This window comes from Marmota flaviventris, chromosome 3 (genome assembly GCF_047511675.1).
Source record: "Marmota flaviventris isolate mMarFla1 chromosome 3, mMarFla1.hap1, whole genome shotgun sequence".
In the NCBI taxonomy this organism is placed as follows: domain Eukaryota; kingdom Metazoa; phylum Chordata; class Mammalia; order Rodentia; family Sciuridae; genus Marmota; species Marmota flaviventris.
The window spans coordinates 89,378,229-89,394,875 of record NC_092500.1 but is presented as its reverse complement, the minus strand read 5'-3'; the positions used below and the strand labels follow the sequence as shown (position 1 = coordinate 89,394,875).

General features: G+C 34.4%; 1 protein-coding gene across 1 annotated transcript in view; it reads left to right on the top strand.

Annotated features, from left to right (window-relative positions):
* The window catches only part of Slco1b3 (solute carrier organic anion transporter family member 1B3), a 72,945-nt gene that overhangs the window by 23,376 nt on the left and 32,922 nt on the right, over positions 1-16,647 (top strand). The window contains exons 2-6 of the mRNA XM_027934080.2: positions 6,090-6,231; positions 9,132-9,264; positions 13,192-13,304; positions 14,447-14,590; positions 14,787-14,885. Of these exons, the coding sequence (XP_027789881.2) occupies positions 6,090-6,231; positions 9,132-9,264; positions 13,192-13,304; positions 14,447-14,590; positions 14,787-14,885 (631 nt within the window). The remainder of the gene's footprint in view (positions 1-6,089; positions 6,232-9,131; positions 9,265-13,191; positions 13,305-14,446; positions 14,591-14,786; positions 14,886-16,647) is intronic.

Below are 16,647 nucleotides of genomic sequence, written 5' to 3'. Positions count from 1 at the left end.
TATTCAGGTTGCCTTTGGGTTCTGTATGAATTTCAGGTTTTTCTGTAAAAAAAAATATGAGAATCTTGATAGGAATTGCATTGTATCTGTAGATAGTTTGGGACAATATGGACATTTTAATATTAGGTCTTCTGATCCATAAACAGGGAATATTTTCTCACTTATGGTGTCTTTAATTTCTTTCATCAATATTATAGTTTTCATTGAACAAATCTGTCACCTCCTTGGTTAAGTTCATCCCTAAGTTTATCCCTAATATTATAAGTATTGTATATATTTTGATGCTTTACTAAGTGGGATTGTTTTCTAATTTTCTTTTTAGATTGTGCATTGTAGTGTATAGAAACAGCAGATTTTTGAATGTTAATTTTTCTGTCCTGCAACGTTGCTGATTTTTAGTGTTTCCAATTTGGATGCCTTTTATTTGTTTCTTCATTCATTTTTTTTAATGTCTAATTGCTCTGGCTGGAGCTTCGAGAACTAGGTTGAATATTAGTGGTAATTTCTGATCTTAGAGGAAATACTACCAGTCTCCCCCTTGAATATGATATTATTAGTTGTGAGCTTTCCTTATATGGCTTTTATTATGTTGAGGTCATTCCCCACTTCCTACTTTATTCAGTACTTTTATCATCAACAGGTGGTAAAGTTTACAAAAACAACTTTTTTGCATTTATTAGGTAATCATGAGTCTTTTGTCCTAAATTTTGTTAAGATGTTATAGTGATTCAATTCATATATTGAATCATCTTGCATTTTTTTTGCTTAAATACCACATATGAGAGACAACATATGACCCTTGACATTCTGAGTTTGACTAATTTTGCTTAACATAATGGCCTCTAGTCCCATCCATTTTCATGCAAATGACATAATTTCACTTTTATTTATGGTTGAATACACACAATTGTGTATATAGACCACATTTTCTTTATCCATTCATCCATTGATAGATACCTAGACCTGTTCCATAGATCAGCTATTATGAATTGTGCTGCTATAAACATGGATATGCATGTATCTCTATAGTATAATGACTTTAATTCTTTAGAATAAATATGAAGGAGTGGTATAGCTGGGTCATATGGTGGTTCCATGCCTAATTTTAAGCAACTTCATATTGATTTCCATAGTGGTTGTACTAATTTGTAATACTACCAATAGTATAAAGGTGTTCCTTTTTTTCTCCACATTGTCTCTAGCATTTATTATTATTTGTATTTTATTGTTGTTTTAGTACTGGGGATTGAACCCAGTGGTACCTAACTACTGAGCAATATCCCCAACCCTTTTTTATTTTGAGACAGGTTCTTACTAAATTGCTTATGGCCTCCCTAAATTGCTGAGGCTGGCTTTGAATTCTGTAATCTTCCTATCTCAGCCTCCCAAGCTGCTAGGATTATAGGTTTGTGCCACTGCTCCTGCCTTATTGTTTGTATTCTTAATGACTGCAATTTTGACTGGTGTGAGATAAAATCTCAGTATAGTTTTGGTTTGAATTTCCCTAATTGCTAATGAAATTGAACATTTTTTTCATATATTTGTTGGCCATTTGTATTTCTTCTTTTGAGAAGTGTCTGTTTAATTCTTTTGACCACTTATTAATTGGGTTATTTGATTTTTTGGTGTTAATTTTTTTTAGTTTTTAAAAATATTTTCTAGATATTAATCCTGTGTTGGAAGAGTAGCTAGCAAATATTTTCTCCCATTCACATACCTAATTGTTTCCTTTGCTATGCAGAAGCTTTTGCCTTGATGCCTCCCATTTATTAACTCTTGTCATTATTTCCTCAGCATTAGGGCCCTATTGAGAAAGTTGTTGCCTGTATCTATATACTCACATGTTGACACTATATTTTCTTCTAGGAGTTGCATAGTTTCTGGTCTAATTCCTAGGTCTTTGATCCATTTTGAGTTGATAGTTGTGCAGGGTGTGAGATAAAAGTCTAGTTTCATTCTTCTACATATGGATAACCAGTTATCCCAGGACCATTTGTTAAAAAGGCTGTCTTTTCTTCAATGAATGTTTTTTGTTCCTTTATCAAGGTTCAGATGATTATAGATGTGTAGGTTTGTCTCTGTGTCTTCAATTCTGTACGATGGTCTTGTGTTTGTTTTTATGCCAGTACCATGCAGTTTTTGTATTATAATTTCAAGTCAGATATTGTGACACCTCCAACATTGTTTTTTCATCTTGGACTCCTTTTCTGTGCTCTTTAAAATATTCTATACCAGATTAACAAGCGATTTGGTTATCTACATTATAATAATTCAAGATTCCTATTACCTATGTATTTATCTTTACCAGGAGATATGTACATTTTCATACTGTTTTGTGTTGCTGTTAAACATTCTTCTAATGCCCTCTCCTTTCAGCAGGTCAAATGTTGTGATGAGCTCCCATAGATATTGCTAATTTGAGAAAATCTTGACTTCTCTTCATTTTTGAAGGGTGGATTTGTTGAATATAGTGTTTTTGATTGGCCAGTTTCTTTTTTGTTTGTTTCGGTACTTTGAATATATCATCTCACTCCCTTCTCATCTGTTTTAGTCAGCTTTTTTGCTACTGTGACTAAAAGACTCAACCAGAACAATTTCAGACCTCTCAGTCCATAGATAGCTGCTTCTATTCCTTGGGGCTTGAAGTGAAGTAGAACATCATGGCAGAAGAGTGTAGCAGAGGAAAGCAGCTCACATAATGATCAGAAAGCAGGGAGAGAGACTCCACTCACCAGATACAAAATACATATCCCAGAACCACATCCCCAATGCCCACCTCCTCTAGCCGCACTCTACCCGCCTTCAGTTATAACTCTGTTAATCCCCACCAGGGGATTAATTCGCTGATTGGATTAAAGTTCTCATAAACAACTGATTCTCCTCTTAACCTTCTGGCATTGACTCACACAAGAACTTTTTGGTGACACCTCACATCCAAACCATAGCATGTTCTCCATAGTTTTGTTTAGAAATCTGCTGCTGATGTAATAGAAGCTCCCTTTTACCTGATGTAAAGCTTTCCTACTGACTACTTTCAAGATTATTTCTCTTTTTCCTATGACTTTCAACAATTTGTTTAAGATGTGCCATGGGGTAGATATCTTTAGGTTTATCCTAGTTCAAGTATTTTTGAGCTTCTTGAATTTTATGTCTGCTTCTCTCCCCAGATGTGGGAAATTAGAGGCCATTATTTCTTCAAAAAAGTTCTTGACCCTTTCCTCCGATCCTTCTCTGTGTGTTTGCTCTGCTTGATTTTTGTCCCATGATTCCCTTAGATTCTTCATTCTTTTTCTTCCTCCACCTCTTACTTTCCTCCTCCTCCTTCTGCTCCTCTCTCTCAGTAATTTTCAAAGACCTGTCCTTGAGTTCACTGATTCCTCTGCCTGACCAAGTCAGTGTTTTGAGTCCCTCTCTTGCATATTTTTCAATTCAGTTATTATATTCTTTATTTTCAGAATACCTACTTGGTCATTTGTAATTTGTGTATCATTGATATTGTCATTTTGTTTATGTACCATGTTCCTGATATCATTTAGTTGTCTATCTGTGCTCTCTTTATTTTATTAAGCATTTTTTTTCACAGGAATTTTAAAATCCCTTTCTGGCAATTCCTAGCTTTTTACTTTTGGGGGCCAGTTCCTGGAGATATAATTTGTTCATTTAAATGTGTCCATGCTCCCTGTTTCTTTGTATGTTTGTTTGTTTGTTTGGATTTCAGTGTTCAAAGAATCAGCCAATTCTTCTAAACATTGTAATCTGGTTTTCTATAAGGGGAAATTTTCTCTACTCAGCCTTGCTCGATACTGAAGCTTTCTTAAGCTTTTTCTATGTGTGCATTCTTTTCTAACCTCTCTAGGCTTGTATGTATAGTCTCTTATTTGAAAAAGTTTACTAGTTACTATTTAGAACCATTCCTTGGTAAGGTCCTGGTGTCTTTCAGCGGTACTGTGACCTCTTTAGTGATGTAGCAAATTGTGGCAATGGTGCTCCATCTGCTGTCTTTATGTGGTACTACAGACTGATGCTTAATCAATTGTCATTGCTGAGAGAGCCCCAATCTGGTGTCCCATTTTTGAGTGCTGAGGCAAGACAGAAACCAGTTCTTGGAAAGCCCCCACTAGAAGTCCAAACACTGGATGTAGGGGATTTGAATGTTTTCTCCCAGCAGCACTGTGCAGTATTGTGTGATAAGGGCTCTAGTGCAAGGGAGAGAGCAGAGAGTCATATGTTTTCCTTTTAGGTTTCCATGTGTTTATATCTAGGCTAGCATGGATTACATGAAACTCCTAATTGGTTTCTGTAGTTCTTACAGGGCATTTGGTCCATTTGTTGTTAAACTTATGTATTGTGGGAGAGAAGGGTCCTGGATTCCTGTCCTACCATGTTGCTGATGTTGTTCCCTCCCAGGTGTTCTCTCTACCACCATCCCTGACCCAGGATTAATTACATGATTTTTTTAATGATTGGGCCCTGAACAATTTTCATAATTCTTCTGTGATATAAAGATTGTTTTTCTACAAGATGTCAGGAAATGACTGTCCTGGAAGAAAATTTTCATGATTTTTGTTTAACACCATGAATCAGCTTAGTGTTTATCTTATGAATTTTATTATTCCCACCATCAACTTAGCAAAACTCGTTTTGATACCCTTCCATGTTGGTGTTCCATTTTTAGATGGTTTTCTAAATTGTATGTACTTTTTAGTTGTATCTAATAAGTGGTATTATTTGACAGCTCTTCTCAATTTTTCCATCTTCATTGATAGCATGTATAATTTGAAAGATTGTGATGCAGGGAAGAACATATATACATCTTGTAGGTTATGCAAATGTCTGTTTGGCCTTTTGTCTCTAACTCCCAAACGTGGCCTAGTATTGGTTCAACAAAAGCCCAATACTATTTCTTGATTATCTTTGTGCCCGACATTGTTCTAAGCACTGTGATATAGCATTGAATGAGCAAAACCTCCTACCTGGAAAAGGTTTGCATTCTAGCAGGAATTGGCAGTATGGTCTAATTTTTATTTTAAAAGAATTTCTCTGGCTACTGGTTTGAGAACATACTTTTAGTGGAACTGGAACAGAAGCATAAAGATGTATCAGGAGAATATTTTAATCATCAAAGCTAGACATTATGGTGGAGACCACTGGAAGCACAGGAGGTAAATGAGAAGGGATCATTAGTCCTCGTTCAGGCTGGTAGAATACAACAGACTGGATATCTTAAACAACAAAAATTTATTCTCCACATTTCAAGAATGTAGGAGGTCTGAGTTCAAGGTGCCAGCATGGTTAGAATCTAACTAGAGCCCTCTTCTTGATTTAGATGTGATCATCTTCTTCCTGTGCTCTCACATAACAGAGGGACACGGCAAACACTCACAAGAGCCCTAACCTCATCATGAGACCTCCCAAAGGCCCCAGCTCCGGGTGTCATCTCAATGGGGATTAGGGTTCAACATTTGAATTTGGGGAGTTGCAATCATGTGTTCCATAATGTGGTCATATTTTAGCAAGAGAGCAAAAAGAAGTTTGCTTATGGATAACAATGTGGACTGTAAGGGAAAGGATGAGTCAATTTTGTTCAAGTGAAACTGAAACTTTAAAAAGTCTATAGCCACTTCACCTTAGATGCAAGGTCGATTTTGTTATTCATTAAATTTCTCCTTGCTGCCTCAAAGTTCCAACTGGCTTCCTGGAAGGTACCTTTGAGAATGTTCTGCCACTCCCCTCAGCTGGCTTGTGCTATTCACTTGGAAATAAAGAATGGCTTACCATCATGGCAAATTGAGAACACATTTAGTGTTTAATAGATCAATTAATGACATTTGTTGAAAAATGACAACTTTCAGTGTAATCTGATATTGTAACCTAGTTGGAAAAAGGTGCTTTATCTGTGTAGAGATAACATTAAAAGGGCTGAGGTGCACTGATTGCTGTAGGGAAAAGATAGGTATGCTTTTTGTAATAAAATAATGTTTTCAAGTAAAAAAGAAAAGCTATATTAATTCCATATTCATATAAACATTATATAGTTCTTTGCTTAACCAGTTTTCCCTCTTCCTTTTTTTTTTGTTGTTGTTTTTTAGATTTTCTTGGGAGCTATGTCATTAGGCTTCATTTGCAAAGCACTAGGTGGAGTCATTATGAAAACTTCCATTACTCAAATAGAAAGAAGATTTGACATATCCTCTTCTATTGCTGGTATAATTGATGGAGGCTTTGAAATTGGTAATTGTATTTCTATCTTAATAACTAGACTTACAGAGGTAAAACACTTCACACATGATCTACAACCCTGGTTCTTAACTAGGTGCAAACTGATTCCTCAAGGATGACTTGGCAACATCTGGACACATTTTTGGCTGTTGAAACTTGGGGATAGGGGTGCTACTAGTACCTAGGGGTAGAGTTCAAGGATACTGTTAAACACCCAGAATGTACAGAATGGCCCCAAACAACAAAGAATCACTCAGTTCAAAATGGCAGTTCTTGATACACCATATATACATACCTCAATTGTTCATATCTCTGTTTGTATATAAGGTATATATGTGTATTAAGAATTGTAATGCAAAAAAGTACATGTACAATGGCATAAAGTGGCATGAACATACTTTATATACAGAGGTATGAAAAATTGTGCTCTATATGTGTAATAAGAATTGTAATTCAAAAAAACAAAACAAAACAAAACAAAACAAAATCCTAGTTATTAAGAGTTTTGGAAGACTGATCTTACATAAACCCATTGTTTCAAATTCACACCCTGGGACGCTTAACCTGCCCTCTCTCCATTTGCCCAAATATGAAGAAAGGTTGAAAAAGGACTATGTTTCATATGATTTGTGGATAAAATGACAGATTTGGAACAAAACTATGTTAGATTTCTACTCTTTAAGGTTAAAAGTCTTTTTAAAAAAAACATGGAAGATATTGCTTTATTGTCTTAATTTTAATATCTTCTATAATCATAAAGCTTTATGTAATTAATGAACATTTTCCTTATCTTGTGAATTAGGAGTTTATTACTTCTGCTCAATTTTCCCTTTTCTTCTTACTTTTTAATTATTTGGAGACCCCCCCAAATTATGTCTGTCATATAGATTGCAAATATTTCCTACAAGTTTGCCTATTTTTAAACTTTATGTAAAACATACGTGACAATATTTTAAAGTAACTATAACAGAAGACAAATCTATGAGCATTTATTTTAACAGCATTACAAATTTGCTTACATTTGATCTTTGAATCTTGTAACTTCAAGTTTCATCCTTAGTTCCTGTGAACTGTATCTTCAAGGGGTTATTTTTTCCCAGAAACAAAATTGAACACATAACATATTTTTAGATCCCCTGCTTTTTGGGAATGTGTTTTTTTTTTACTGTGATAATTTGGGTATGGAATTAAACAATCAAAATGTTTTTATAAGAATATTATAACATTAATCTACTGTTTCATACAATTCAATAACATATATATGTTATAAATAATTACCAATATGCACTAATACACATCTCCTTTTTATCCTCAAATCTCAGAAATTTTACTAGCATGTATTGAAGACTGTCTTTTTTTATATTACCTCGACTGGAGAAATGGAAGAACTTTCCATGTAAAGGCTGAAGTCTTACTTTTAGTTCAAGAAATTTACTTCCTCTTTATTATTTGTTTCTCCTCTATTTTCTTTTGAAACATCTATGACACAACTATTAAGTTTTCTAGATTGTTTTTCTCTTTAAATTTTTCTTTCTAAATTTCTATTTCCTTTGCTGTATGTTCCATATGCTTATATCTTCCATCTTATCATATAAAGTTATAATTTGTGCATTTGTCTTATTTTTAAAGTTACAACAGTACTTTATTGTTCTCTACTATTTTTATGGGTAAACATGCTATTGTATCTATTAACTGAACTTTTTTAAGTTTCTCCTCTTTTTAGTGTTATCCTTACTATTTCTTCATGTGTTATGTTATCTACTGGTTCATTTTGGCGCTTTTCTGTCAAGCTTTTCTTTTCTATGAAATGCTCAGTAAATCTTGGTTGCTTTCTGCTTATTGTTATACATACAGCCAGATGGCCAGGATCGATGGTGACTCTCTCCACTTGGAATACTCTTTCTCTCCTTTTTAAACTAAATAATATAGATGTTAAACATTAAATCTCAAGTGACTTCTTCTCCTGGAAATTTTCCTGAGTCTCTTAATTAATAAAAAGTGTCTCTTCCTGTGGCTTATCAGTACCTCCATTCATATACCAGTTTTTGTCACTAGTATGTGAATTTCTTAAGGAAAGGTACCAAGATTGATTATCTATCTATTGATTATTATTATTGATTATCTATCATCTATCTATTATTTCTGGAACCAAGCACCATGGCAGGCACATAATATAAAAATTTTACACATTTTTATTAGTTCATGATAGATACACATAATATTAGGATTCATTTTGACATAATTAGAAAATCATGGAATATAATTTGCTCCAATTCAGTCCCCAGTACTCCCCTTTCCTTCCTCTCCTTTCTCCCCCTGTTTCTCTGCCTCTAATCTACTGATATTTCTTCTGTTTATAGTGTTTTTAAAATTAGTGCATTTTGAATATGCATAAAGGTTAAATTTATTGTAGTATAATCATGTATGTATACAGGAAAATTTGATCTGACTCATTCCACCTTTCTTCCCTTTTAGGCCCTTCTTTCTCCCCCTAAATCCTCTTCCTCTGCTCTAGTGAATCTCTCTTCTGTTTTCATGTCCCCCTTTTTATTTTTAGGAAAGAATAAATAAATACATTGATGAATATCTTTCCCTCAGATCAGGAGTATTTTTCTCCATTCCAGTGCAATCCAAGTTAACTCTAAATTCTTCAATAAAATGCTGATTCACTAATATTGCATAATAAGTTGTTTTCTAAAACTTATTTTATGTAACTCCACAACTTTCCACTGACTGGTTTCACGTAGGTAAGTTTTGCCTTCTCCATTAAATGAATCTTTGGGGAAAAGGTATTTTATCTTATTCTCTATTTGCATCCATTCTGGGGCCTTCATTTCCATTGGATACAAAATTGGACTCAGTCAATATTCATTGTGATGAATCATATCAACATAATTTTGTTCTCTCCCTAGGAAACTTGCTTGTGATTGTATTCGTGAGTTACTATGGATCCAAAGTACACAGACCGAAGGTTATTGGAATTGGTACTTTCATTATGGGGGTCGGAAGCATTATGACAGCTTTACCACATTTCTTCATGGGATAGTGAGTATTCAAAAGCCCTGTGCTGTTAATTTCATTAACTTGTAAATTAGTTGTGGAATATAATTTTTTTTCTTTTAAAGAGCTAGTCTCACCTTTTGAGAAGATCGCTCATTATGTATAGTAATTGGTATTTTTTTCTATGAAACTAATAGCTTCATTCACTATAGCTTTCATTGTCTTTGAGATATGCATAGCACTAAATAAGTTGCCCAGTTTCATTTGAAATAAATGTTTTTAATGACTTTTTAGTACAACATGAATAGTTCACATCTTTATACATAAGATTAGGATCATACTCAGTAAGACTTTTTCGTTCAACCCATTACAGTGTGGGCTTTCCCACGGCCCTTCCACTGAAGCAAATTTCCTAAGATTATGGTGTAGTCAAGGTTGGAGTCAGATGCTCATGAGAGACAACTTAAAATAGCAATGATTTAAATAAGATCAAAGCTTATTTCTCACCTCAGAGTTAATGTAGCCAGTCCAAGGAAGCCTGATAACTGCTTTGCCTTTCATGGTCTTGTCCTCATGGCCCCAGACTCTGTCAGTGTTGTTCCAGGGCAACAGGGTATCAGAAGAGATGAAGACCAAGGAGAAGCAGCGAAAAGCACACATAGGAAGTAGCTTAAGAAGAAATATTTTTAGAAGCATAATCCTTCTGCCAATGTCACCATGGCCAGAACCTTTGATGCACAGTTCTTCCATGTTCCCAGCTAAAAGTTTCAACTTAAATTACTCAGGGAAAGGGGTATTGAGAAAGAGCAAGCCATTTCTGCCAGTCACAGGAATCACTGACTCATTGCCAAACCCAGCAGTCACACCTTTTGGTCACCACATTAACTCATTTTTTTTCCCTACATTGCCTCTGAGAAAACCTGTCTTCCTTGTGATTCTTCTCCTTCCTATTTCTAACATATTGCCCTAGCTGGATTTATTTCCCATCTCTGTGCCCTCTTTTTTTAAAATTTTTTTTATTATTAATTGTTCAAAACATTACATAGTTCTTGATATATCATATTTCATACATTTGATTCAAGCGGATTATGAACTCCCATTTTCACCCCGTATACAGATTGCAGATTCACATCGGTTACACATCCACGTTTTTTACATACTGCCATACTAGTGTCTGTTGTATTCTGCTGCCCTTCCTATCCTCTACTATCCCCCCTCCTCTCCCCTCCTCTCCCATCTTCTCTCTCTACCCCATCTACTGTAATTCATTTCTCCCCCTTGTTTTTTTTTCCCCTTTCCCCTCACTTCCTCTTATATGTAATTTTGTATAACAATGAGGGTCTCCTTCCTTTACCATGCAATTTCCCTTCTCTCTCCCTTCCCTCCCCGCTCTCGTCCCTGTTTAATGGTGATCTTCTTATCATGCTCTTCCTCCCTGCTCTGTTCTTAGTTGCTCTCCTTATATCAAAGATGACATTTGGCATTTGTTTTTTAGGGATTGGCTAGCTTCACTTAGCATAATCTGCTCTAGTGCCATCCGTTTCCCTGCAAATGCCATGATTTTGTCATTTTTTAGTGCTGAGTAGTACTCCATTGTGTATAAATGCCACATTTTTTTTTATCCATTCATCTATTGAAGGACATCTAGGTTGGTTCCACAGTCTAGCTATTGTGAATTATGCTGCTATGAACATGGTTGTAGCAGTATCCCTATAGTACGCTCTTTTAAGGTCTTTAGGGAATAGTCCAAGAAGGGGAATAGCTGGGTCAGATGGTGGTTTCATTCCCAGCTTTCCAAGGAATCTCCATACTGCTTTCCAAATTGGCAGCACCAATTTGCAGTCCCACCAGCAATGTACAAGTGTACCCTTTTCCCCACATCCTCGCCAGCACTTGTTGTTGTTTGACTTCATAATGGCTGCCAATCTTACTGGAGTGAGATGGTATCTTAGGGTGGTTTTAATTTGCATTTCTCTGACTGCTAGAGATGGTGAGCATTTTTTCATGTACTTGTTGATTGATTGTATGTCCTCCTCTGAGAAGTGTCTGTTCAGGTCCTTGGCCCATTTGTTGATTGGGTTGTTTGTTATCTTATTGTCTAATTTTTTGAGTTCTTTGTATACTCTGGATATTTGGGCTCTTTTTTAACATGCCTGTCATTTTCTTTCATGGCTAACATCATAATTTCAGTACCTCTTAAACTCCACCATTAGTCTTTTTAACTTTTCATTCTACATGATTGATGGGATATATGCTTTAAATAAAACTATCATCAATATATGCTGACATTTTCTAGTACTCAAGATCTGTATGCTTATGGATATTTCCAACTTCCTGTCCCACAGGCCTTTTCCATCCATATATTCAGAACTGAATTCATCATTTTTCCAAGACCAGTTCAGATTTTTCACATTCATTCTTTCGTAATGATTCCTTTACTCAAAAGGAACTTAAAACCAAGGGCCTTGTCCTAGGCTGTCTATTTACTGAAACATGGATACCTGGTAATCACCCAAATCTTCCTTTTTTATCTCCAGTCTGTCAAAGTTGGACTGCTCCACTGTCCTTACCTAGCTGAGGCTTCATTCTCTGGTCTGGACTTTGCTTCCAATTTCATCTATTCTAACTCATATTCAATACTTTAAAATGTGTATCTAATGATTTTACTCCTATTTAAAACTCGATTTCCTAGAGCAATTTTTCAAACTTCAGATTCTGTACCAATAAAGCAATTCAGATTATTGAAATTAACGTTTTCCCCATAGGCCAGAATAAAATGAGTACAATGTAGATGGGGATAAATACTTTTCTGAGAAACTTACATTTTACATGTACATACATTTGTGAGTGTGTGTGTGTGTGTGTGTGTGTGTGTATTGTGGTTGTAATGTAAAATGCATTTCTTATTGGTAGTGACAGTCAAAATATTAAAAGCCCCTTGCCTGTGGGTTAATACCTATAGTCATTTGCACATGCATGGTGCTCACTTATTTGGTTGTTATCTTCCCAGATTGATCTTCTGCTGCTCCCCATCATTGAGGACCACACTCTAAAGCTGCAGTTCACTAAATGTCCATAATATATCATAATTTTGCATATACTCTTCCAATACCTTTGAACACTTTTCCTACTTTGTCTATTAAGCTCCTATTCCTCACTAATATTCTTCTCCCGTGTCATCTTCATGGTGAGATCTTCTTCAATCCACTTTATTTTCCACCTTCAGGCAACTCTGATCATCCCTTTTTCCTTTATGACAACTCAGAACCTTGTATATGAAACTTATATCATTTATCATATCTGTCTATCTTAGTGTGAAAGTCCTTAAGTACAAAAGCTGTTGATTCATTTCTACGTTTTTGCAGCTGAGCACAATGCCTGACATACATTAGGCTGCCCACAGAGCTACAGGGTACTTCAATGTTTTGAGGATCAGAATTTGTCCCTATTCTAACTCTATCTCTGTTGTTCCTAAGAAGTTTTCTCTTATCAAATTGAGGTGCATTATAATTGTTTTTAAGTTTTGCAGAGATAGGAATTAGAAAGAGAGGGAGAGTGTGTTTATGTGTGTGTGAAAGAATAACAGGTTATTAATAGAAAATGTAGATGAACTGGCATGCATTTTAGATTGATTTAGAAAACACTCCTCTAAAGTTTATAAAATGTCATTGTAAATTATCAGACAGTTTATAGTTAGAAGTTTAAAAAACAAAAAGATGAAACAAGAATACAGTATTGACCAGAATACAATCAGTCCCGGACTGACATCAAGGAATGACTTTTCTGAATGGACACTCCCACTTCACATTCACCCATAATCTCTTCTAAAATACAGGTCATAAAATTGAAGTAGAGGATTCTGGTAATTTGGAGAAAAGGCAGACACAAACAGGGTAAAATTTCTTTGTGTTTTTGGGAATAGTAAAAATATTCAGTAGATGAACAAATATTTATGTCCTGATATTCTTACAGTTACAAGTATTCTACTGATGCCCATATTAATCTATCAGAGAATTCAACACTAACCTGTTTGGTTAATCAAACTTTATCACTCACTGGAACACAACCTGAGATAACAGAAGAAGGTAAGAATTAGTAGTGACAGTGAAAACGATTCTAAAATTTATGAAAAATTACTTATATCTATGAAAATGTGATACTTATTGGCAAAATTAATTAAAAATAAGGAAAAAGTTTTGACCTTTACATACAGACAAAAATCATCATGTTAATATGTATTAAATATAAAGACCTTTTAGAAAAGAGGAAAATGCCAGTAGAAAATTGGCAAAGAACATCTACATTTGAAATAAAACAATAGGAGCTGGCCTAAGTATGTGAAAAAAATAGAAACTTGCTCTTTATGGATATGTAAATTATTATGCCAATTAAATATTGTTACCTACTATAAATTATAATTCACACAAATTATAATTACAAATAATAACACTAAAGTTTTTAACTATTAGATAGGAAAATATTAATAGATAAATGAAGTGGGAGGAAGAAAAATGATTTTAGATTTTTAGTATTGTTAAGAGTATGTAAATTTGTAACTCTGGAGGTTAATTTTCACTATGCATTAAAGAACAAAAATATACTTCACACTCATCCTACTGTTATCGATTAAACTTAAGGAAATAGTCAGGAATGGGCACAAGGTCTTATTTATAGTTATAGCCAAAGCATCCATATTTAACAGAATAAAAATAAGAAATATTTTACAATTTAAAAATATAGCATTGACTAAATTTCTTATGAAGCTGTTATTTAACACAGTACTGTGCTATCATTGAGATCCTGATATGAATGACAACACAGAGCAAGCTAAATAGGAGAAGTGCCATAATATAGTGTTAAATGTATACACAGATTATAATATGAATTGGATATTTAAGTCTATGATGCATATTATGCATACTTTTATATGAACCTGAAGTATGGAAGGTATATAACAAACATCAGAATTGATTTTATCTGTATAGTAGGATCTCAGCTAATTTTTACTTTTTTATGTGTGTGTATTTGTGTTTGGGTTTTTTTGTTTGTTTGTATTTCAAACTTTGCAAAGTGAATATAAATCACTTAAAATTAGAAAAAAAGCAAAAAAACAAACAAACAAAACAAAAACAAATCCCCACAGTAATATTTAATTGTTTAAAGTAGTTCAGTTTCTGATAGAAATGCTGAAGTTAATATTTAAAATAAAACCTTCTCGTCTACCAAGGTTGTGAAAAAGAATCATCATACATGTGGATATATGTCCTAATGGGTAACATGCTTCGTGGGATAGGAGAAACTCCTATCGTGCCACTGGGGATTTCTTATATTGATGATTTTGCTAAAGAAGGACATTCTTCTGTTTACATAGGTAATGTACAGAAAACATGAAATTGAATGATTATTTTGCCTGGATTTATCCTTGAAATAATAGTGTCACTAAATTAATTCTTTTAACTAAAAAAAATTGTTTAGATAAATGTGTTGTGTAATGTTACTTTTAAAAACATATTGAACAGGAACCATGTATTCTTAGAATCTGATAAACTTGTTTCATCGTATTTCAGGTGGGTTGCAAGCAATAGCAATGATTGGTCCAGTCATTGGCTTTGTAATGGGATCTGTGTTTGCAAAAATGTATGTGGACGTTGGCTACGTAGATCTAAGTAAGTACAATCACAACAAGGTAACACAATAATTTCTTTCAAAAACCTGATACCATTCTGCCAAATTATTAAATTTACTCTTTTAATACTATTTGCTTACTATTTTTCAAAGGTAACAAGTAGGAAAAAGCACATTAGTAATTATAATGAAAGTAAAATTCAGCTCCTATGTATACCAAGCTTTTACAACTAAATATAAAATGAGAAAAATGTAAACAATCTTATTTTATATGATGTGATCCAAAACAAACTTTAAATATTCCTCTCCCAGAACTGACCACCCAGTCGAGTCAATTTCGTTTTTTGATTGTTGGTGGTTTGGATGTTGAAGTGCAGAACTTACAGGTTGCTTTGCTGAAGCTGCCATAGAGACTGCTGGTTTGACTTATATCTGGAGTAGTTTAAAGGACTCTTACCAAGAACTTTGGTCCAGCCTCGTGTCCTGGCCCTGGCAGAAGGCTTGGCATATGGCAACATCCAATAAGTGCTTGTGGAATAAACGAATGAAGGAATAAATGACATCTGTGACCTTCCTCTTGACTCTCAGAGCATGCTTTACTTCATAATTAGGAGAAATAATGTGGAAGGTATGGGAACTTCAAGCTCTTATACCTTCATCTTGTATCTTCATCCTGTTTTCCCCAACTCAGTAGGAAAGGCCTCCATCTTCAGATGATATTAATAGATTCACCTGTGGTTTGGATCCTCTTTCCATGTCTTCCAAGATCTGATTCCATCAACCACTTTACCTGGTCCAATCTGCACCTTCTACCCACCATCGCCACTCTCTCTTTTCCTTAAGAAAGCACACTCAAGTCTCTCCCATCTTTTTTTTACACATACAATATTTTTTATCCATCAAACAACCTTTTAGCTGATTTTGCGTTTTTCTGTTTTCCTTTAGAGCCAAGCACCTGGAAGAAATAATCTAAATGTAAATGTCTCACTTATTACCTCCCATCTACTTTTCGATTATAATCTGACTTTTATTATTTATGAAACACAATTAGTTTCTATCCAATGCATTTCTAATGGATACTTTTTTACAACTTTTTAAAATTTACACTTTTTTTAGTACTCGCTCATTTTTTTTTCCTTCTTAGATGTCTTATAAATGCCTAAAACTCAATGTGTCCAAATCTGGCTCATTGTCTTACCTCTATACCCATTTTACTTCCTATGTTCCCTCTCTTCATAAATAACCTAACCTTAATTCAATTACTGACCGAATTACTGATTAACCTTTCATCTGAACTCTTTGCCTCTGGTCTCACCTGTTCGTAGGCATAATGCTTCCAGAATTATCTTTCTAAACAAATATGACCCATGCGTCGTCCCTTGTTTAAGTTCCTTCAGTGATTTCACATTGGACTTAAGGATTGAAGTCAAATTCCCCAGAATGAGATATATGGCTGTTTGTGACTTTCTTTCTTTCTTTCTTTCTTTCTTTCTTTCTTTCTTTCTTTCTTTCTTTCTTTCTTTCTTTCTTTCTTTCTTTCTTTCTTTCTTTCTTTCTTTACCATTTTTGTTTTTTACCTCTCCATTCCTTCTCTAATATATATCCCATGTCATATTAATTGCAGGAGTCTCAAAGTGTCCTGTAATAGTACCCTTCCCTGTACTTGGAAAAGGTTTTCTCATATTTCCATTTGCATGGTTCTTAAAATCTCATCCCAAATGTGGCTTTTCTTTAGAGAAGTCCTAATGTCACCACGTTCCGTTGGCCCAAAGTAAGGTTAAGTCTCCCTGTTCATCACCAAAA